This window comes from Astyanax mexicanus, chromosome 15 (genome assembly GCF_023375975.1).
Source record: "Astyanax mexicanus isolate ESR-SI-001 chromosome 15, AstMex3_surface, whole genome shotgun sequence".
NCBI classification, from domain to species: domain Eukaryota; kingdom Metazoa; phylum Chordata; class Actinopteri; order Characiformes; family Acestrorhamphidae; genus Astyanax; species Astyanax mexicanus.
The window spans coordinates 9,313,389-9,337,405 of NC_064422.1; the positions used below are offsets into that span (position 1 = coordinate 9,313,389).

Here is a 24,017-nt window from a genome sequence, read left to right on the forward strand (position 1 = left end):
TCTCAGCATAGCAGTGAAGCTGACGTGGTGTAGTTGGTATTTTGTAGGTTGTGAGTTGTGAGTGGGTCCACCACCCAGAAATATCCACTGAACTGACCACCGATGAAGAGCTAAAGGGTGGCTAACACACCCGATACACCCCAGCAGATGGGTTCCATCTCTAAATGTAGCTATGAGCAGATTCTGTGTTTCAGAAACAAATGAGTCAGTGGAGAGTATATAAGCTTGTACAGTACAGGCCAAAAGTTTGGACACACCTTCTCTTTTCTTTTTTTTCTTTATTTTCATGACTATTTACATTATAGATTCTCACTGAAGGCATCAAAACTATGAATGAACACATGTGCGGTTTTATGTACTTAACAAAAAAATACATTTTATATTCTAGTTTCTTCAAAATAGCCGCCCTTTGCTCTGATTACTGCTTTGCACACTCTTGCCATCATTCTTTCAATGAGCTTCAAGAGGTGGTCACCTGAAATGAAAAGTTTTCCAACAGTCTTGAAGGAAGGAGTTCCCAGAGGTGTTTATTAGCACTTGTTGCCCCTTTGCCTTCCTCACTCTGTGCTCCAGCTCACCCCAAACCATCTGGATTGGGTTCAGGTCCGGTGACTGTGGAGGCCAGGTCATTTTTTGTTAAGTACATAAAAAACTCCACATGTGTTCATTCATAGTTTTGATGCCTTCAGTGAGAATCTACAGTGTAAATAGTCATGAAAATAAAGAAAACGCCTGTACTGTAAAGACTGTTGAATGAATGAATTCATTCATGCATGCACGCAAACAAACGTCCACCAGTCACAACAGTCCATTAAATAAAGTAGAAGTTAGCATAGCTGAGTGAAAGCAGTATAGATCGTTTAATTTAACGGTGGGGGTCGAGAAGATAACATGCCGAACATTCAGGTGACCACTTAAAACATGCTTTATTTCAGCATCCAAAATAATTAAAAACATCTTGAAATATTATACATGTACAAAATAAGTACAGATCCTCTGGTTGAAACCATTAAAGTGTCTCGTTTGTGGGTTTTTGGTCTTTTTTTCTCATATGCCGCCTCATTTCATTTTTTTTTTCTTAGAAAATAAAGAAAACAAAAAAAACAAAAAATAAAAATAAAAGCAAAAATGAAAGGAGGTGTGCATTGCAGTTTTGCAGTATGAGTGTGTGGAGGGAATGAACAGTTGGGGGCAGGGGGCGGGGCAAAGCCTTGGATAAGAAAATGGCAAACTGTCCACGTACTTAACTCACGTCAGATTAAGTGCAAATCTTAAGCAACCGTCACATTCAGCTTTTTATTCCCCTCAGCTGACACTTTAATGGGAAAAAGGAATCACATTGACAACAAGACATCGAGTTGACAGTTAGCACCAAACAGGTCCCAAAAGCACAAGTGACAGTAAAAAAAGACAGAAAATGAGTAAGAGGAGTGTCAGACACAATATACACCACAGTCAGGACCTGCACAGGAAATTAGCACCTTTTTTCTGACTGTTACTTGTGTTCTAGCTAGCCAGCTATAGCAAGCACTTGTTTTCACTTGTTTTGCTAGTTAGCTAGTTAGCTAGTATGTGTGGCGTGGAAGGAGTCCCCCGAAAAACCCCACAACAGGTATTTTGGGTGATTTTTTGGGTTGTTCTGAGGTAGCCATTACAAGTTTTTCCTTTGGTTTTATGTCACACAATGCTTTCCCTTTCTTGGCTAGAAGAACAAGACAATTGACGGTCATTTTTCAGATTTATTCAACACCAGAGAATGGTACATTAGCACGTAGCGTAGTTGTTTTTTTCATTGTCCTTCTGCAGTGGTAAAAAAAAGGCAAAAAAATTCACCAGTATTTTCATTACCGTTTGGGTTCTTCTCAGTTTTTTTGAGAAGGTGGGGGGGATGTGTGTGATTTTACACCTTACAAGCACAGTTATATATTATTTTCTTGTTGCCAGGTGACCCAAAAATCATTCTCCCTAAGTGTCCGTGATGTTGACGCTGGATGGCATAGTGGTCCTCAAAAAACATTTTCAAAAAAAGAGAAAAAAGCAGAATGTCTCTCAAGATCACGAAACGAGCACAATCCTCACAGACGCGAGCGTAAGCAGTGGACCGACTGCAGCCAAATGACAGTTGTTTGGGGGGGTTTAATGCATAGAAAAAGACTCGGAGATGACCATTAGAAATAAAACAACATTTTTTTTAATGTCCAGATTTTTGTTTTTACAAGAAGCAGACTGCGCCAACTTCTACACCGAATTCCTGATCGGGAGCACCAATGTCCATAGGAGCGATGTCAATGATGGGGAGGCGAGTTGTTTTCGCTGTCTGATACTCGATGACTGTCTTGCCCCATGTGCCAGTGTGTGACTGTGTGGAAACGAAGGAGAGAAAGAGATGAAGGTCAGTAACAGTGAAACAGTTCACAACTCAATCTGTCTCTAGTTCTTTATAATGCTAAAGAAAATAATGATTAATAACCAAAAAGAAATGCTATTAAAATCTATTTACATTGACTTTAAATTAGGCATTTTGGAGAGTGATTTTATATAAACATACGCAGTACATTGTGTTATTTAAGCTTTTTTAAAAGTATGATAAAAAATAAAGAGAGATAATAACACTATTTATATATGATCAATACAATAGTGAAATAAATCTATATATTTAGCCACTGACAAAATATTTTCTTCTCATTATCTGATGAACCCTTTTATCAGTCAGAGAACCACTTAAGCCAAATTATAATAAATGCACTGCTTAATGCCTGAGGCACTATTTTATCATGGTGAAAGAATACATGAAGTGCATGAACATTGTAAACATCTTTAAACATCTATAGCTCAGAAGATATGTGTAGGGTCATTAGTCAGTAAGTAAGCTCTAGAATGAACCACAAGTTCAACACAAACGTTACTCTGAAACTTATTTGCTTAATGAGTTTTACACTGAAAATACTTTTTTCACATATATTCACTTTACACCTACAGTATATAACAGTGTCCTACACAGTGTTAGAAAGTCTATTACTGTCGATTACTGAACACATCTCCACACAGTGTGAGGAGAATGTGATGATTAAGGCATGGAGAAGGAGATTCAGGTGGAGAAAGAGATCTATCTATCTTTTAACACTCACCGTGCAGCCATCCTCGCTGACTGTGTAGGTGGAGCGGCTGTTGCCCTCGGCCCTGATCTCCACATCGTTGGATCCCTGCAGGAGCAGAGCCTTCTTCAGGTTGCCAGAGGCCTGGTCCATGTAGGCGATGCTGTTCTTGCAGTGGTAGGTGATGTTCTGGGACGCCTTGTTGGACATCAGGCGCATGAAGGTCATCTGGATGTTCACATCCTCAGGATCAGAGCCCTCGCTGCCATACTGGAACTGTGTAAAGAGAGAGAGAGAAGAGCATTGAGAACTGGGTTTGAACCAATGGAGGAACACATGGACATGCAGCTGAATATATGCATTGATTTTCGTAGGGTTTTCTACTTGATCATATACCTGGAAGCCCTCGGGCATGGACTCTCCGAACCAGATGTGCTTCTTCTCGCGGAAGTTCTTGCTGAGGTACCAGTTCTTCAGAGGAACGCTGCCAAGGGTTGGCTGTACGCAGGTCTCACCAGTCTCCATGTTGCAGAAGACCTTGATGGCGTCCAGAGGAGAGCCCTGGTTGGGGTCCACGAAGTAGGAGCCTTTAGGAAAAAACAGGAAAGGGGGACAGAGTGTGAGTTTAGAATGCTTCATAGTCTTAAGATCTTGTTAAAGAAGGTGCTGAAGGTGCTCAAATCTATTGTATTAGGCTAACAAAATAAAAAAAAACACTAGGGGGCGCTAGAGGGGTGTCTTTTAGTAGTATGTTTTTGCAGTTCTCATCTGTAAATAGTTTTTAGTGCAATTAAATTTTTAGCATATTGTACTTTCTGAGATTTTTTTTATGAATGGAATTACAGTATGTGACTTTATACACTTTATTATACACTTTACTTTTATTTTTAATTATATTTTAGGTTAGTGTCATGATTTTACTATGCGTTATCTTAGACATTTGAAAATTTGTAGTCTTTAAAATGAAAATAAACAAATTAAAGATACTTAAAGATACAATAAACTACAACTACAGTAGCCTGAAATAAACATTTATTTATCATCTATAACTCACCGCTCTTCCATTCGGGGTGGCACATTCTGAGGTCACGGCACATGCGGGCAGGGTTCTTCTGGGTTCCCTCGGGGCTGCGGATGTTCTCAATCTTCTGGCTAAGGGACTTGAGGGTGGTGTCGACCTCGGAGTCGCGGTCGCGCACGCTGGCGTCATCGGCTCTGTAGCTGCGCAGGGGATCGGCGGCCTTCTCCTGCTGGGGCATGATGGGGAAGGGCTCGCCCACACCGGGAGGTCCGGGAGGACCTGGGGGTCCGGGAAGACCAGGAGCACCCTGGAGAAGAGAAAAGAACGAGTTGAAAATCCTGAACAAGCTGAACAAGCTGAACAAGCTGAATAAGCTGAATAAGCTGAACACAAACCAAAGGGTCAGTTGCTGAGTTAAAGGTTTATGCTACTTACAGCAGCTCCCATCTCTCCAGCACGACCACGGGGTCCAGGAGGTCCAACAGGTCCAGGCATTCCACTCACTCCATCCTTACCAGGGGGGCCGCTTGAGCCAGAGGCTCCCTGTAGGAACAGGCAGAAGCATTATGTACTAAATGCAAAGGGATAAGCGTTTAGGGACTGAGTGGCAGAGATTTCTGAAGATTTCTAACTTACACGAGGTCCAGCGGGGCCAGTGGGTCCAGCAGGTCCGTGCTCACCAGGGGGGCCCTAGAGGTCCAAAAAAAAATGTATTTGTGAGCTCAAACATAAGTGCTTAGTTTGAGAGTTAACATGCTATTAGCACTATTAGCGCTATTAGCGCTTAAGACTTTGGGGCCACTTACAGGGGGTCCAGGGAGTCCAGCCATGCCGCTGAGACCACGGTGTCCCTTCATGCCTCTGTCTCCAGTCTCTCCAGCCTCACCTCTGTCTCCACGAGGACCAGCAGGGCCCTACTCAAACAGATAAAGGGGGTTTGCTTAGCATAAAAACATTTTTATTCCTTTACACAAAATAAAATAAAAAAGTATAATATGAATATGAATTTACTGGCACTTACAGAAGGACCACGAACACCAGCAGGACCAGCAGGACCAGCAGAGCCAGCAGGACCCTAAACAGAGAGAGAGAAAGAAAGAAGTATACAGGAAGACAGAAGTATAAAGGTTAGGACATCATTTAAATGAGCAAATTAACCTAAATCAGTCTCTAAAATTAAAAGTACTATGTTACAGCTTAGTATTGCAGATGAAATTGAAATTCAAATGAAACTTAACGTGTGCATCATGAAACATTGTGACATCAATTTCTTCCCATATTGTCAAATCCTTACTGCATATTCCCTCTAAATACAACCGTTTTTAGACGTAATAAGCATCATAGGCGCTCGGAACTCACAGCCTCTCCACGATCACCAGTCTTTCCAGATGGACCCAGGGGGCCGGGAGGTCCAGGGGGTCCGGGAGCTCCAGGAGCACCAACATGTCCAGCCTCACCACGGTCTCCCTATATTAGTGAACATATCAGATTGTACATTGTGAGTATATAAGCATATGATCTTCACTAAGCTAAATGTCACCAAGCTTTTAATGCTAGAAGTATGATGGAAGATTCGGTAGGTTTGGTAGATCACCTTGGGTCCAGGAGCGCCATCGCGACCAGGAGCACCATCATGACCAGGGCTACCCTGTGGAGAGACAAGGGAAGGGATTATTATGATAATCAGAATTATTACAATGAATAGTAATGGCATTAATACATGAAAATGCATTTTTCTTTAATGTAATCATACATACATATGTATTAGTATTTAACCTGTTTAGGGGCTTGTGGGTTGGATTGTGGGTTCACACTTATGTAGAACAATGCATATGATGATATTTTAGTAGCTAATTAATGATTTCCTGATAATAAAAATGTTCAGGGTTTATTTAATGTCATGTTGGTTTATATTATAACTATAATTACAATTATAAATGCTATATGCTACTCAAATTTGCTGCCCATGTTAATCACCCATATTTATAAATCATGGAGTAATAATAATCAATTAAATAACTTTATATTACAGGGGATTAACCTATTGTACATAATAGCTGGTAAAAATAATAGAACATTAACCCCCATTAACCCTTAAAGTATTTTTTCAGTATGAAACGTCTTCTGCTTGCCTTAATTAGTGTAATCAACATTTAATATGAAAATGGTTTATTTCACATATTTACAAATTTAAAACTAAAACAAAATTACAATATTACAATGGTTCAATCTTATGTAAAACTATTGTTTTCTTTGTTGGTCGTTTAAAAGTAATAGTAAAAGTAATGAAACATTAAAAAAGTTTGAACACGCATTTTTTTTTTATTTTTATGAAAAAGAGTGAATTATGCTAATTGAAGCATTACCTGTTAGAGGTAAGAAACACCATTGCACTAAATATTGATAGAATAATTAGTAGTGGAGTTAGTAAAAATATATTATACACTTCTTGTAAGGATTTTTTTTTGGGTTCAGACATTTTTTGGATAATTAAACATGCACCGGTTTAAAATGACCCTGGAACACCACTGCTGTTGCAGACAAAGGAAGATACATAATATGAGCTTTCATAGAATAGAATACTGAACACAAGTTCAGTTCAGTTATCTCCTCACCTCACGTCCAGCCTCACCAGTAGCTCCACTCAGTCCAGGAGGTCCCATTGGTCCAGGAGGTCCACGTTCACCAACAGCTCCGGGGCCACCCTGCTTTCCTGGTTCTCCCTAAGAACAATAGAGTGAACAAAAGCATAAATAAATGCCATAATCAATCAGACTATAGGCCTAAAGCTCTTCTGCTATGTTAACTGAACTCACAGAAGGTCCTGGAAGACCTGAGAAGCCTCTCTCTCCTCTCTGTCCAGGCAGACCCACAAGACCATTAGCTCCAGCCATACCAGCAGGTCCGGGAGTACCAGAGGGGCCCTAATATAGGAGTGAGACACATAAACGTGCACATCAATATCACATCATCATTAATGCAGGCTGATGCTGCTTATATTATACACTATTCATTCAGGCTTCGGTTAGGAAGAAGCAGCTGCTTACTGGAGCTCCATCAGAGCCAGGGGAACCCTTGTCTCCGGGGGGTCCGGGAGGTCCAGCACCTCCGATCTCACCAGGACGGCCGGGTGCACCCTTCTCACCACGAGCTCCTCTCTGTCCCTCTTTGCCAGCAGGTCCGGTGGGTCCAGGGGGTCCGCCAGCACCCTGAGATAGAGAGAAGTGAAGTTTATATGAGAGGGTATGATGCACAGTATAGACTTATAAATACTAAAACATAATACAATGGCAATACACAATAAACGGTACCACTTAAATACAAAATAAGACTACCCTTATAAAGGGTTTATAAATGAGATTGTTAATTATTATTGATTATGTTGTAAATGCCTTAAAAACAACACAATAGTTGAAAAGGCAACAGTGATCCATTGTTTGCTTAGTAATTTAATTCAATGTAATCATGTAATTTAGTAAATAGTAAATAGTTAAACATACTTACACCTTAGTGTAAATATGACATGTTTAATGCTGATTGATGGAAAACACAAAGTAAGATCAGTATCTAGAAAGATCTGAGGTTTGACAGCATAAATGAGTGTGAAATTAATATTTTACCATTTTTCAACTCACTGTTGCCATTTATATTCTTATATAATCATGAACTGCTTAAAACAGGGGTTTAAAGTACTTAAAGTACAACCTGATTAATAACTACTAATAAGCTCCTTTATAAACCATTCATAAACCTTTATTAAGGTAGTCTTATATTAAAGTGGTACCCAATAAACTACACTGATGTACATCTATAGTGATTAAGATGATGCTGTGCAGTAACTTACAGCGGGGCCAGGGGGTCCAACTCTACCAGCAGCACCAGGGAAACCAGCAGCACCCTATAAGAGAAGATGAAGATGTAGAATATAGAATATAAATCTGTAAACAATCATTTACCTTAATGTGTAATTGATACAGGTTATGCTGTATCTATTTTTGTAGCTAATGTAGCACACTCTACAATGTTAATGATAATTTTTTTGATTTTTGATTTTTATGGTTATGGTGTTAGGATATGAACATAATTAAAAGGTATAAAAGCATAACATATCACACAATAAACTGACATAACCTCAATAACGTGATAATGGACGATTACTATGATGAATTAAAATGCTGTTGTCTTTAAAATGGTATAATTGTATAATTTGTTGCTATGCTATTCTATTATCATCATGTCAGTGGCATTTAAATTGTCTTAAAATTACAATAATATTGTTTATCACAATAATTTCTTGGGGGATATATTGTATACACAAAAATGGCTGCATATTCTAAATAATGCACCAAGATTAAAAGCAAATGTTAAGAAGGAAAAGGTTCTTACAGGAGGTCCGGCACCACCACGAGCACCCTTGGGTCCGGTAGCACCAGCAGGGCCCTGAGTAAAACAAGAGAAACATTTGTTTATACGTATATACATAAAGAGTTATATATATATAATATTTATAGATATTAGCCGTTCAAAATTCACTCATTAATCTAACTTTCTAACATTGTACAGTTTAAACTTTAAAGAAAGTAACATATTTAACAATAACTAGGATTACATTTTGCTAGTTTTACATACTCTAACCTTAAACTAGACTTATACTTATTATACTTATTAAATTTAATCAATAGCACATCTGATCATTTAGTTATGCACTCATAATGTATGCACAACATTTTATTTAAATTAATTAATTATTTAGAAAATTGTGAAATCTAATTTTTTTCCACATGATTTTTATGATTTTTAGAATTATTTGATATCAGAATTTTTATCAGAATTATAGAGCTTTACATGAGCTTTAGATGTAACAGAGTTGGCCAGTACATTGGGACAGACATAACATATATTTTTTTAATTTCTAAATTTACATATTTTATGGAAAATAGCAATTCTATGAATCTCTATGATTTTATACCTGTTCAAAAATTAGGTTTAGAATTTTTTTTTTTAGCTAACTTTGATGTAAAAATCAAAAGGCTGAATGTGTGAATCAGGATGTTGTCAATAATCTGTGGATAAAATGTACACACTAATTAAACATTAATATTGACAAGTGAAGTTTATATATATGCATAAACTAGGTTCAGTACCTGAGGTCCAGATCCGCCGACAGGTCCAGGAGGTCCAGGAGCTCCGGCATCACCTTTGGGTCCAGAGTCACCAGTCTCACCCTTAGATCCGGGCTGACCAGCTGCACCCTTCATCAGAACACAGCACATTTATTCAATTTTTAATTCATTATAAATGATTATATATTCACAGACAGGTGAGAGAAGACTGCAGGACTTACAGGAGGTCCAGCGAATCCAGCAGGTCCAGGAGGACCAACCTCACCACGCTCACCCTGTGTGGGTCAGACAACAAATCAGTCAGTAAATTATATATATAATATAATAGTGTTTTATACAAGGCTTACCACTTAACACAGGTGATTAACACATGTGATTGTTTTAATGTGTTAAGATACTTTAACATGTTGCATATTTATTGGGTGATGTATAAATTAAAATAAAATATGAATTATGACCACATCTCTGTAATAATTTATTTTCATGTCTTCACTGTTTTTCTCCATTAGAGTTAATCAGTCTGGTTCTATCACTGTGATTTGCTACACTGCTCTATGCAAATTAACTCAGTTCAAAGTGGCCGTCTTATATTGTGCATATTGTACCTCATTGAAAACTTCAGCTTCTGTGGGAGGGGCTTAACTGCTAAAGACCAAATAAAAATACATTTTAATCAAGAGGAAGATGGATGATCGCAAGCCATCAAACCAAACAGAACTGCTTTAATTTTTGCACCAGGAGTAAAGCAGCATAAAGTTATCCAAAAGCAGTGTGTAAGACTGGTGGAGGAGAACATGATGCCAAGATGCATGAAAAAAACTGTGATTAAAAACCACCAGGGTTATTCCACCAAATATTGATTTCTGATCTTTTAAAACGTTATGAATATTTGCATTATTATAGGTCTGAAAGCTGTGCATCTCATTTTCTGTAAATAAAGGCTCTAAATGTCAATATTTTTATTAAGAATTTGGGAGAAATGTTGTCTGTAGTTTATAGAATAAAACAACAAGGTTCATTTTACTCAAACATAAACCTATAAATAGCAAAATCAGAGAAACTGAAATTCAGAAACTGAAGTGGTCTCTTATTTTTTTTATTTTTGGACTGGTAAGTGTGTTTTGAAGCTATGTCAAGCTCTTTTATTGTATATATATATATATATATATATATATATATATTTGCTATTTAGTGAGTTCCTATGCAATTCTGAACTATTTCTCTTGGTCCACTCTTAATGAAATGATCCCAAATATAGAGTTTATTCATCTAATAGTTTCTAGTTTCTGTGTTATGTGTACAGTGCTATATAAATACATGTGCACTGGATCAGATCTGGATTCTAGAATGTGTTCTGGATGCTATTTTTTTACTCACAGCAGAACCACGAGGTCCAGTTACTCCGGCAGTTCCAACGGGACCAGGCTCTCCCTGTGAGGAACAAATACACAGAGTTAACCATCACAGTTCAGTGCATTCTCAGGGTTTCTATTATAGAAAACAACGCATTTATAAACTGACCTTGTCACCAGGAGCACCAGAGGGTCCAGGGGCTCCAATGGCGCCAGCAGGGCCACGGGCGCCATCCTTACCAACAGCACCATCAGGGCCCTTGGGTCCAGCATCACCCTGTTGAGGAACGACAGCGTTAGTGACTGATTTACATATCTGACCAGAAAAACCCAAGAAATCTCATCAACTCAACCTGAACACAGTCACGATAGATTTCGGGTCAGAAATCAGATTAAGCTTAAGACTAAAATGAAGATGCTGCCTAAATCTGAGTTGAGGACTGAGCAAATGACTGATCTGAGTAATAAGCTGGAGACTAAGATCATGACTGAGATGAGGACTGATCAATAAACTGAGCTCAAGACTGGGTTTAAGTCTGAAACAGAGAAAGCTAAAGACTAAAATGAAGATGATACTTAAGTCTGAGTTGAGGACTGAGCTGGAGGCTGAGATCATGATTGAGCTGAAGACTGATCTTAAATCTGAGTCAAGGATTAAGCTGGAGACTAAGATTATGACTGAGATGAAGACTGATCAGTAACCTGAGCTCAAGACTGGGTTTAAGTCTGAAAAGAAAAGAATAGAATAGAATAGAATAGAATAGAAAGCTAAAGACTGAGATGAAGATGATACTTAAGTCTGAGTTGAGGACTGAGCTGGAGGCTGAGATCATGATTGAGCTGAAGACTGATCTTAAATCTGAGTCGAGGATTAAGCTGGAGACTAAGATCATGATTAAGATGAAGAACGATCTGGAGACTAAGACTGAGAAAGAACCTTAGCTCAAGACTGAGTTTAAGTCTGACCTAGAGAGAGCTAAACCTGAGATAAAGATGGTGCTTAAATATGAGTTGAGGGTTGAACTAAAGACTAATCTGTGGAATAAGATGGAGACTAAGATCATGAATGAGCTAAAGACTGAGCTTAAGACTAAGATAAAGACTGAGCTAGAAACTGAGCTCAACAGTTTAGGTCTGAACTAGAGAAAGCTAAAGACTGAGATGAGGATCATGCTTCAATCTGAGTCAATGACTGAACGAAAGACTGATCTGAAGAATAAGCTGGAGTCTAAGATCATGACTGAGATGAAGACTGATTTTAAGGCTGAGTTGAGGATTGAGCTGGAGACTAAGATCATGATTGAGCTGAAGACTGAGCTTAAGTCTGTGTTAGGGACATATTATGAATGAGTTGATATCTGAGCTGGAGAGTAAGATCATGAATGAGCCTTAAGAGTGATCTGAAGACTGAGCTTAGGACTGAGTTTAAGTCTGAACTGAAGACTGAGATTAAGATGGTGCTTCAATCTGAGTTAATGGCTGAATCAAAGACTGATCTGAGTAATAAGCTGGAGACTAAGATCATGACTGAGATGAGGACTGATCAATAAACTGAGCTCAAGACTGGGTTTAAGTCTGAAAAAATGAAGATGATACTTAAGTCTGAGTTGAGGACTGAGCTGGAGGCTGAGATCATGATTGAGCTGAAAAGAAAGCTTAAATTTGATCTGGAGACTAAGATTAAGACTAAGATTGAGAATAAGACTGCAATGGATACTGAGTTGGAGAATGAGATAAGGAATGAAATGAATACTGATTCTCGTGATGATGGAGATCAGAGTTTAAGAGTTTAAGACTGATCTCGAGACTAAGCTTAATGTTCATCCAAGGGTGTGTATCTAGTTTGTTCACTCACTCTGTCTCCTCTGGCTCCAGGCATACCACCAGCACCACGCTCTCCAGGCATTCCCTGCATACCAGCGGGACCAACACCACCAGGAGCTCCAGCAGCACCAGGCTCTCCCTATAAACACACGTGAACACATGTTAATACATATATTCACAGATCTATCTGAATAGTTCCCAAACTGGGATTAAGCCTAGTCCTGGACTAGGACTGAAAATGGTCCTTTTTGGTAGTAGAACTATTGTAGGTGCTTTATTTATCTGTTATATATTTTGGTGTCCAAATATTTTATTAAATTATGATGGTGTAATACAGGACTACTGCCTTTTTACTGATAAAACATATACATTATATACAAAAGTGAATATAATACATTCAAAAAGGCATATAATAGTACTTATTCATGAATAAAAAGAAAATATGTTATTTTATATTATACAAAACTCACTCTAGCACCGTCGTTACCAGCAGGTCCAGTAGAACCACGAGCTCCAATGGGGCCAGCAGGGCCGGGGGCACCGCGCTCACCGGGCAGACCTCTGTCACCCTGGAGGAAACCGTGTTTAAATAAATGATTAAATATATGTATTTTACATCTTTTATGTATATGTATATGTAGGAATCAAGAAGACACTCACTCTGGGGCCAGAAGGTCCAGGAACACCAGCTTCACCAGGCAGACCCTGTTTAGAGAGACAGATAGAGGTCATAAATATATACAAATATAAATATAAGCAGCTTAGGGATGCGCAATATATTGTTTCAGCATCGGCAATAGTAACATTTCATTACATGCAATTTCAATTTGCAATGTATTATTATGCTTCACTATGATATATAGCATGCATCATTAGTATCATTAATGTCTGTATTTTTAACAAGAGAACAAATATACATATATATGACAATATCAAGTTTTTTCAACATCATGCAGCCCTATTAAATATTGCATTTCTGTACCTGCTCACCAGGCTTGCCAGCCTCACCAGTAGCACCCTGAGTTCCAGGCAGACCCTGTCAAAAGAAACACAGGCATTGATTGACAGATCCTAAAAGTATTTTATATTGAATTATATTGAAATAAAGTAGATGTAGCTTCATCCGTGAGAACAGGTGAATATATGTGAATATGTACCTGGAATCCAGAAGGTCCAGCACCTCCCTGCTCACCCTTCTCTCCAGCAGGTCCCTGTTTATAGAGAAGATCACAGGAGAACATCAGTCCAGAGAACCATGATATTTAGTTTCAGAGTAATGCTTTATCTAAATTAAATCCATGCTTTTGTATTTAGAAACAGTGGAACGTACAGCAGGTCCGGGAGCACCAGGAGCACCAACATCACCGTCTTTGCCGGGGGCACCCTAAAACAATACATAAACACAGTGAGTCTTCACTGAGGGACACAGAGGCCCTCACAATAAAGCAGGATTCATTAAAAAAAAGAATGCAAATGATTTTTTTCCAGGGGAAGTATGATATGATACGTACAACAGAACCAGTAGGTCCAGTGACGCCTCTCTCACCAGGCTTTCCACTCTCACCCTGCAGGAGAACAAAAACACAACAGGTGTTTGAGGTGTTTAAATGCAGAAGTTGTTGGACCCAACATGTGCCTTTTAATATTACAGGCCTTACAGTAACTTCAGCATGAATGGGAGGAGCTAATATGCTGTAGGCTGATTGCATGGGGTTAAACTACTATTGACTAAAGGCACGGCCCTAAAATACATTAGCCTAAATGGGCGGAGCTAAAATTCTTTAAGATGATTGAGTGGGGTAAACTGCTGTAGAATAAAAGGCCGCCCTAAAATACATTAGTCTGAATGGGTGGGGCTAATTAGTTGTAGGCTGAATGGGTGGGACTAATTAGTTGTAGGCTGAATGGGTGGGGCTAATTAGTTGTAGGATGAATGGGTGGGGCTAATTAGTTGTAGGCTGAATGGGTGGGGCTAATTAGTTGTAGAATTGGAGGAGCTAAACTTCTGAAGGCTGATTGGGTGGGGTTAAAGTGCTATTGACTAAAGGGACGGCCCTAAAACATATTAGCCTTAATGGGTGAGGCTAAACTGTTGTAGGTCAAAAGTTAATCTACTCTAAATTGAATGGGTGGGCTAATCTGCAGTAGGCTAAATGGGTGGGTCTGATTAGTTGCAGGCTGAATTTGAGGAGCCAAACTTCTGAATGCTGATTGGGTGGGGTTAAAGTGCTATTGACTAAAGGGACAGCCCTAAAAGATATTAGCCTTAATGGGTGGGGCTAAACTGCTGTAGGCTGAATAGGTGGGGCTAAACTGCTATAAGATGAATGGGTGAGGCTAAACTGCTGTAAGCTGAATGGGTGGGGCTAAACTACTGTAAGCTGAATGGGTGGGGCTAAATAGTTGTAAACTGATAAGTGGGACTAATCTGCTATAGGCTGAACATCTGTGAATATGTAAATGTGTTGGATTTTGTGACATTGCCATGCCATGAGCATGCTGTCCATTGTTTAACTTCACTTAATCTCAAGATAGAACCTCACAATTTATACATTTCCATGCTGTCCCCTGAGAAAACACTTTCTGAACAATTTACATGATGGATGGATGTGTAGGTCTATGGATGCATATTCATGTTTTTATGATATGCTATGTAATAAAAATGATTCATTTTGGTTACACCACTTTATAGAAGAGTATAGAAGAGTACAGTTAATGCTGTGAAAGTGAATGTAAATGAATGGTCAGGGATTTCTTACATCAGCTCCCTTAGGTCCGGGGAATCCCATCACTCCGGGGGCACCACGAGATCCAGCAGGTCCTGGGGGTCCACTTGCACCATCCTGACCAGGAGCACCCTGTAGAAGAGCAGCAAAGCAGAGCATTGAAATCCAAGCCTGTATTATTTATTCATTTTATTAAAGTGTTATAGATTTAATACACCTATGAACCACATAGTCATACATTATGTGGCCAAACATTAATGGACATCTGCTTATTTCAGTGTTTATTCCAACATGAAAGCATGGGTCATGGGAAGGCTTTACACTAGATGAGAACATTGCTGTGAGGAACATTTGATTGCACACTCCATATGGGAGTATCATTATCAGAGCTCCACTGTTCCATAGATTAATCTTTATAGGTCTTTAGCCTTCCACTGACATTAGACACAGTGTCCATAGGCTTATGCAAAGTGTCCACCAATATTTGGACATACTGTAAGTGTACTATCCTGCACTATTGGTTACTTACAGTAGGTCCAGTCTTGCCATCAGGTCCAGGAGAACCAGGAGCACCAGTCATACCCTACAGAGATGTGATGAAAGAACAGGTCAGGCTGGAAAAGGAAAGCACCACACAGATAAAACAGGTCAAAGAGAGAGTAAACCCACAACTTTCTAACCTTAGATCCAGGCAGTCCAGGCTCTCCAGGGCGACCAGGCTCTCCGGTGGCTCCCTGAGATCCAGCAGGTCCATTAGGTCCGCGCTCACCAGGGGCTCCCTACAATCGAAGCACAGACAGCTGCTTTACACACAAATAAAGATCAGTGGATCTGTGCAGCTTCTGCTGAGCTGGTTCTGAGCTGCAGCACTGCGGACAGCTCCACACAGTTAGGAACACCTGCCCAGAGGAACACAGGAACACAGGAACTCATCTGCTTACCTTGGGGCCTGGAGCTCCATCGGTTCCTGGGAAACCACGGTTGCCGGGGGCGCCCTGTATAAAGAGAAAAAAATATACATGAGAAAAGCAAAAGGCAAAAGTGGTTCCTAAACATCTGTATATTACATATATTTTTATATATTATATATTTATATGCAGTTCCTTTTTTGTGTATGAACAGAAGAAAAGTCAAATATATTTCAGTGTGAAAATGTCTAATACGTAATTTATGCATATTTAATAATAATGTCATTTACTAATAAGTAAACTAAACTAAAAATGTGAAGCTTATGAATATTTAATAAAAAGCTTATGATTAAAGGCACTTACTCATTTATGCCTATTCAAATTTGAATTAATGACATTACTGGACATTTAATCTTCAATAAGTGCCATTATTGGACATTTACATAATGATAAATGTTTTTTTTAATAGCAAAACTTTATAAAGTGCCATATACTAAAAAAAACTTTAATAAATATAAACTTTAACAAGTGCAATTTATGAATATTTAAATCTCAACTAATCCAATTGACTAATTTGTGAACTTCTAAAATGGCAGTTTATAAATACTTATACTTAAATAAGGGTTTTATTTTTTATATTTTAACTTGAATAAGTAGCATTATTGGACATTTTATACTTATTAACTTAGATAAATATCAACTTAGCTATATAGAGATAGATATTTAGATATTTAAGTGTGATGTTTAGATGTTTTATCTTATACCTCACTACTTATAACTGCACTTCTCTAATTCTTCTTCAGTAATTTTAATAAATCTTCAATAAATTTCAATTATGGGAATATTTAAATGATGAATTATGAATATTTAAACTAAAATAAATAAAGAAAATAATTTTTTACATTTAAGTGGCATTATTGGACCTTAATAAATTTTTAATGTGTATGCAAGTGTCATGTTTGGGTATTCCTCATTAAATTTAAATTAAGTAAATACAGTTTATTCATATTTATTAACGATTCACGCGTGCTCACTGCAAGTTCAACAACTTAACTGCCTATTCTGTGAAGCTACTAGCAGGAGATCGTGTGTGTGTGTGTGTATATGTGTGTGTTTCTTAATTGTACAGAAGTCTAAAATAAGGGTTTTATTGTGTTTATTGGCATCTTTAACCTACACGAGCTCCAGGAGGTCCAAGAGGTCCAGCACCACCAGGCTCACCACGGGCACCTCTCTTACCCTCCTCACCAGAAGGTCCAGAAAGACCCTGAGGTCCAGCGGGGCCCTATAACAACAGAGAGAGAGAGAGAGAGAGAGAGAGAGAGAGAGAGACAGTGTCACTCACTGCTGTAAACATCAGCATAGTCTAAAGGAAAATGTGTGTAAAAAATATTCTTACTTAAAAAAAAAGTACTTACAGGCTCTCCCTTAGGACCGGGCTCTCCTTTGGCTCCTTGGGCTCCAGCATCACCCTGTGATTGGCAACATTTGAGAATCATTACTGGTTATATTTGCTGGTTGTAATCTGAAATCTGAGGCAAATCCCATAATCAATGTATTTTGCATTACAGCTCTGGAAAAAATAAGAGACCAAAATAATGAGTTTCTTTGATTCGACCAAACTGAAAACCTCTGGAATATAATCAAGAGGAAGATGGATGATCACAAGCCATCAAACCAAACTGAACTGCTTGAAGTTATCCAAAAGCAGAGTGTAAGACTGGTGGAGGAGGAGAACTTTCCAAGACGCATGTTTAAAACTGTGATAAAACCAGGGTTATTCCACCAAATATTGATTTCTGAACTCTCATTTCTCATTTTCTGCAAATAAATGCTCTAAATGAGAATATTTTTATTTGGAATTTGGGAGAAATGTTGTCTGTAGTTTATAGAATAAAACAACAATGTTCATTTTACTCAAAATAAACCTATAAATAGCAAAATCAGAGAAACTGATTCAGAAACAGAAGTGATCTCTTAATTTTTTCCAGAGCTGTATACCTGAATATTTAATACGCATATAAAATACCTAACACCCCATTAACCCCATTAACTCCATCTTATTCTAATTCTAATCATGGTCTTGAATAAAATCCAAGCTGCTACAAGGGCTGAAGGTCATCTACTTACAGTGTTACCCTTGGGTCCAGGGGCACCTGCAGCTCCAGCACCTCCAGCAGGTCCACGAGCACCAGGGAAACCAGGAGCACCAGCAATACCAGCGGCACCCTGTGAAAAAACAAAAAATAAAGCGCATTTTAACAATAATCTTTACTAATAAACCTGCATACATAAATTTCCATGATATAAAATGTGCAAAGATGAGAGCAACTACTTACAGAAGATCCTTTGGCACCAGGAGAACCATCAGCACCAGGAGGACCCTGGGAAATGAGAGGAAATGAGAGAAATAAGATACATGAGCCCAAACTGACTTATCACAGTCTTATCACATCTAATATAAATCAGTAGAAGCATGTTATACTGTATAAAATTAGAAACTTTTACAGACAGAGCACAGTTTTTACAATAGCCCCGCCCCCTTCTGATTGCTGATTACTGATTGAGATTTGTTATAAATATTTTGATTAAATTTCATCCACATAATTACATAATTAATTAAAATGACATCAATAGACTCCTTTAGTTTTCTAAAAGGTGTCAATATTTAAGGTGTCATTTATGAAATATTCTGTAAAAATGGAATACACAAATTATCTCATTTTTTTTACAGATTTCAGCTGGCAATTTTAAGAAAATCCATAATTTCATAGGGTTCTTTGTTAAAGAATTATTTTACATAATAAATACTGATGTTATGTGGACATATGACAAACTGTCAAATACAGTTTATAGCTGCAATATATAATTTAATAGAGACAGAAAAAAAAAAATTAAATATATCTGAAATATAGCAATAGTGACTTTTTGGCAGTAAAAAAAGTGTGCAGAAAAAATAAAAATAACTACTGCCAAATAATAAAATCATTTTTTACAGTCATTTCTTTAATAGAGCAGATTGGAGTCAGCATAATAAAATGCATGTTAATACAGTATATGTTGGATCTCTACTCTACTATGTGTCTTGAAACCCTTTTTTTTTTTTTTTTACAGATTTGCAGTGTAATAATGCTTCTCTTAAGCTCATAACTTCAAAACTTCCTCCTTTAATAACAATTCAGTGTAATTTACTACAGAACAATCATAGACTTACAGCAGCACCAGCAGCTCCAGCAGGTCCGGGGTTACCAGGCTCTCCACGGGATCCCTGGGGTCCCTCAGATCCACGTCCTCCAGCGGGGCCAGTCTCTCCCTAAAGACACAGCAGGAGCAGAACCACCAGCAGGGTCACGAGGGTCAAAAAGTGCACAGTGATTTCTCTGAATTTTATAATCAAGTAGTTTATAAGGACATTTAATAGAAAAGTAGTGATCAAATGTGTACCTTAGCTCCAGCACCACCTGGGAATCCGGGGGGACCAGAAGGGCCAGTGGGTCCCTAACGCAGATATAAATAAAAGAGATCATCAGAATCGTGATTCAGATAAACATCATTAAAATTGTGCTGTTTTATTATTAATAGAGCAGGTGGATCATACTCACAGGAGGTCCAGCAGGTCCAGAGTTTCCATCGTTACCACGAGCACCCTGCAGCAGACCAAAAAATATACCAAAAAAACATCAGTGACGGACATCACCATCATCATCATCATCATCATCATCATCATCATCATCATCATCATCATCACCAGCAGCAGCAGAAGTTCTATTATTACATTTTCTATATTTTCTATCTAATATACTTTATGAAAAAGCACATTGAATATACTTATTTAATGTATTTTAAGCAATATGCTTTAAATTATATGTTGTGTTGATAGAAAAAATACATATAGTGGAATTAAATACTGCTTAAAGTGCACTTTAGTGACTTTAGTGTATTTTTTTGTCATCATACAAAGAACTAATTGCTGAACTTTATATATATATATTTTTTTTACTTTATGTAAATTCATGTTCTAGAGTATGATATAGATCAGCAGCTGATTCAGTTTTAGGTTAAAAAGAAAAAAAAATAGAGCTTTTCTCTTTTTCCAATTTGTTGCATCTTTACTTTCAATCGCAAACATTTATTATTTGTATTATTTTATTTACTGAGCTGAATTTATGATTTAATTCTATAAAAATTACATTCAAGTATATATATATTACATACATATATACAACTGCATATTATTATAATTTGGTAATTAACGTAATTGGATATTATGACTGTGGTTCTTGATCTACAGTAGGATGTGGTGGTCAGGACACTTACAGAGGGGCCAGGAGGTCCAGGACGGCCTCTCTCACCGGGCAGACCACGAGGACCCTGGAGCACGGAGAAAAAAAAAGTTAATATCATATAATAAAGGTCTGAAGGATTAGAACTATTATAAATATATATACATATTAAATATACATAAGCTATGATAGCTAAAGAAGCTTAATCTACTACAATGCTCTTACAAAGTTATATAGCATATATAACTAGCATATATAAGATATAGTATAGCATGTTATTAAGCTATATATAATGTAAAGCAAAAAGAAAGCATACAATATCTATCAGGATTGGTTTGATACTATAACTAAGAGCAGTACGATCATTTAAAAGGTGTTTTATTATAAAAAGTATTAATATAACACTTATTATAACTGAGTTTAGTTATAAGGATGAAATGTAACAGTGCTTATGGGTTATATCTTTTTAAAAGATAATGGAGAGACTCACCATAGCACCAGCAACTCCGTTCTCACCAGGTGAACCAGCCTCTCCCTGCACACCATCAATACAAAACACAACACAGTTAAAAATACCATTCACAGCTCCATTAATATTGCTAACATTTTCTTATTGTTACAGGCTCTTTCTAACACGCTTTACAGTATTTTTCCTATACTATTTTTAATCTCTGGAAAATCATATTTAAATAATAAGAATTACTCAAATGTGTCATGTGTTTTTATTTTTTTTTAATCTTCTGTATACTTGAATAGATTTTTGCTGGCACAAAGTTATCTTTGATCCCTGGTAATTGCACAAAAAACAACTGTTGTGAGATGAATTTCTCACAATCAAATACAGTTCAAACTGCAAGGAAGTGTGTAAGAATATACTTCCATCAATATACAGTGTCTGTCACCCCTGTTGCCAGAAGTTTGCTGTGTTTTTTACAGTGTAGGCTCAGGGAATCGTACCTTGGGTCCGGCAATACCAGCATCTCCCTTGGCTCCATCTAGACCTGGGAAACCCTAATAGAGAGAAATCAACAATAAGAGAGGTTAACTAAAGGTCGAAGGTCGAGGATAAGGACATAATAAGACTCCACATGCTAAGGATACTCACTCTGTGTCCCTTGATGCCGGGCAGTCCAGGGGTTCCGGGGAATCCACGAGCTCCCTGTGAGAGACAGAGCAGCACAGTTTAACTAAAGCTGATGTGTATGGATCCATACAGTCATATAACCAGGGATCACCAGTGATCACCAGTGATTGAGTGTGTGTGTTGGTGAGTTAGTCACAGCTTTATGTGAGCTAAAACTCTATATTAATAAAGCTACATGTTGCCTTAACTGTTGGATGCACTGATTTTTGTTGCTATAAGATTGTTTTTAATTAAAATTAGCATTGCTTAGTATTATTCTGCATCTTTACAAGAACTATAAATGGTCACTGAATAGGTAAATGTATTCTGATTCAATAGAAATATTCTGTTTTAACTGACTGCATTGACTGTATATTTTCAGTTGAATGTACTTATTCAATTATAAGTGTATTTATAATTGTCTGTACTAAATGCATTCACAATACTGATTCTATTTATGGTACATGTTGCATTGACAAGACTTTATTGACTATACTGTATACTATACTGTACTGACTTCTTGCTGTATTGACTGTATGTGTTGTACTGATTTTATTTACTGTGATATACTGTCTTTATTGATTGTACGGACTGTGGACTGTTGTTGGTGTATTGTGACTGTACTCACTTTATTGACTTTACTAAACTGATTTACTACACTGATTTCCTTGACTGTACTGAATTTATTTACTGTACTGGTTGTACTTCATTTACTGACCACACTGTTTTATTAATGTTCTGACTGTGATGATTCTATTGAATATATTGGCTGTACTGGCTGTTTACTGGACTGAATTTAATGGTTTTTGACTGAACTGTCTGTACTGATTCTTTTAACTTTACTGTACTGACTCTATTTGATGTATGGACTGTACTGACTCTATTGAACATATTGACTGTACTGACTATTTACTGGACTGAATTTATTGGTTATTGACTGAACTGTCTGTATTTTCTTTTTAACTTTAGTGTACTGACTCTATTGGATGTACTGACTGTATTGACTGTACTTACTATACTGAATGTACTGACTGTATCGACTGTACTGACTCTATTGGATGTACTGACTGTACTGACTGTATTGAATGTACTGACTATACGGAATGAACTGACTGTATCAAATGTGCTGACTATACTCAATGTGCTGGCTATACTGAATGTACTGACTATACTGAATGTACTGACTATACAGAATGAACTGACTGTATCGAATGTACTGACTCTTTTGATATTTTGTTTGTTCTGACTCTATTTAATGTATGAACTGTACTGACTCTAATGAATATATGGATGTTGCTGATTGTATTTGCTGAATCCACAGTAACAAGCAGGGCTACTGACCTGAGGACCAGCGGCTCCACGCTCACCAGGACGACCAGCTTTTCCAGCCTCACCCTGTGATCCGAAATGAAAGAAAAGTTAAGCTAAGAATAAGAAAAAAATATGTGTATCATGTAAATCACATCATAAGTATGTGGACTAGTTATAAATCATGATTTAGTACAGTAGGTGAAACTTTCCCAAATCTGTCTGAACTTACATCATCTCCGTTCTTTCCAGGAGGACCATTGGGGCCACGAGGACCCATGGGACCCTGCAGACGACAAGATCAGGATAGAAAGTGTGAGCGATGTGTTATATATACATTTTTGTACATACAAAAGCTTTCAGATGCCTAAATGCATATGGGGTGTATTTTTCTTACATATATCTACATATATAATAGATATAAAGTAAATAATTTTATCATGTAAAGGCCTCATTAGTACAATTGTTGTGAAAAAAGAAGTGATATTTTTACTCACAGATGCACCAGGCTCACCAGGCTCGCCAGGGGGACCAGTGAATCCTTGAGGACCCTGAGAGAAGACAAAAAGACAGAATGGTCACTTACGTTGCTTCTTAGGTAAAATGAGCTCTATGAAAACTAATCATGTGATCTAGCATGCTTTCAGGTTTTTCCCATTACAACAACTCAATATCAGTTATAAGCTTCTCAACACAAGGTGTGGGTTTATAACTTATTTATATTTATATGAATGCTTTATAAACAGTGTGAACACTTACAGGAGAACCTGCAGATCCGGGAGGTCCACGGGGACCCATTGGGCCCTACACAGAAGAGACAGAAACACATCATGAAGAGCCACACTGGAGATGAAAGAAGTTTTATAATGTAGATGTACAGGTGCTTGTTGTTGTTAGATAAGATGACATTCTAGATTTTGAGTTGTTTTAAGAAGAGTCTAAATGTTGAGGTGTTTCAGAAACAGTCTGAATGTGCAGGTGTTTAGAGAACAGTCTGAATGTGCAGGTGTTTAGAGAACAGTCTGAATGTGCAGGTGTTTAGAGAACAGTCTGAATGTGCAGGTGTTTAGAGAACAGTCTGAATGTGCAGGTGTTTAGAGAACAGTCTGAATGTGCAGGTGTTTAGAGAACAGTCTGAATGTGCAGGTGTTTAGAGAACAGTCTGAATGTGCAGGTGTTTAGAGAACAGTCTGAATGTGCAGGTGTTTAGAGAACAGTCTGAATGTGCAGGTGTTTAGAGAACAGTCTGAATGT

At 37.7% G+C, this 24,017-nt stretch overlaps 1 protein-coding gene across 1 annotated transcript in view; it reads right to left on the reverse strand.

Annotated features, from left to right (window-relative positions):
• Nucleotides 1-907: 907 nt before the first annotated feature.
• col1a1b (collagen, type I, alpha 1b) overlaps nt 908-24,017 on the reverse strand; it is a 28,833-nt gene continuing 5,723 nt past the window's right edge. Inside the window, exons 7-51 of the mRNA XM_022669292.2 lie at nt 23,523-23,567; nt 23,261-23,314; nt 22,996-23,049; nt 22,797-22,850; nt 21,438-21,491; nt 21,290-21,343; nt 20,823-20,867; nt 20,367-20,420; nt 19,652-19,696; nt 19,494-19,547; nt 19,264-19,362; nt 18,389-18,433; nt 18,180-18,278; nt 17,468-17,521; nt 17,227-17,334; nt 16,083-16,136; nt 15,822-15,920; nt 15,671-15,724; nt 15,175-15,273; nt 13,927-13,980; nt 13,746-13,799; nt 13,573-13,626; nt 13,398-13,451; nt 13,076-13,120; nt 12,886-12,984; nt 12,447-12,554; nt 10,761-10,868; nt 10,617-10,670; nt 9,461-9,514; nt 9,261-9,368; nt 8,503-8,556; nt 7,961-8,014; nt 7,164-7,325; nt 6,933-7,040; nt 6,732-6,839; nt 5,711-5,764; nt 5,476-5,583; nt 5,138-5,191; nt 4,923-5,030; nt 4,753-4,806; nt 4,552-4,659; nt 4,150-4,423; nt 3,492-3,682; nt 3,129-3,371; nt 908-2,359 (exon numbers count right to left, since the gene is read on the reverse strand). Of these exons, the coding sequence (XP_022525013.2) occupies nt 2,213-2,359; nt 3,129-3,371; nt 3,492-3,682; nt 4,150-4,423; nt 4,552-4,659; nt 4,753-4,806; nt 4,923-5,030; nt 5,138-5,191; nt 5,476-5,583; nt 5,711-5,764; nt 6,732-6,839; nt 6,933-7,040; nt 7,164-7,325; nt 7,961-8,014; nt 8,503-8,556; nt 9,261-9,368; nt 9,461-9,514; nt 10,617-10,670; nt 10,761-10,868; nt 12,447-12,554; nt 12,886-12,984; nt 13,076-13,120; nt 13,398-13,451; nt 13,573-13,626; nt 13,746-13,799; nt 13,927-13,980; nt 15,175-15,273; nt 15,671-15,724; nt 15,822-15,920; nt 16,083-16,136; nt 17,227-17,334; nt 17,468-17,521; nt 18,180-18,278; nt 18,389-18,433; nt 19,264-19,362; nt 19,494-19,547; nt 19,652-19,696; nt 20,367-20,420; nt 20,823-20,867; nt 21,290-21,343; nt 21,438-21,491; nt 22,797-22,850; nt 22,996-23,049; nt 23,261-23,314; nt 23,523-23,567 (3,843 nt within the window). The 3' untranslated portion in view covers nt 908-2,212. The remainder of the gene's footprint in view (nt 2,360-3,128; nt 3,372-3,491; nt 3,683-4,149; nt 4,424-4,551; nt 4,660-4,752; nt 4,807-4,922; nt 5,031-5,137; nt 5,192-5,475; nt 5,584-5,710; nt 5,765-6,731; nt 6,840-6,932; nt 7,041-7,163; nt 7,326-7,960; nt 8,015-8,502; nt 8,557-9,260; nt 9,369-9,460; nt 9,515-10,616; nt 10,671-10,760; nt 10,869-12,446; nt 12,555-12,885; nt 12,985-13,075; nt 13,121-13,397; nt 13,452-13,572; nt 13,627-13,745; nt 13,800-13,926; nt 13,981-15,174; nt 15,274-15,670; nt 15,725-15,821; nt 15,921-16,082; nt 16,137-17,226; nt 17,335-17,467; nt 17,522-18,179; nt 18,279-18,388; nt 18,434-19,263; nt 19,363-19,493; nt 19,548-19,651; nt 19,697-20,366; nt 20,421-20,822; nt 20,868-21,289; nt 21,344-21,437; nt 21,492-22,796; nt 22,851-22,995; nt 23,050-23,260; nt 23,315-23,522; nt 23,568-24,017) is intronic.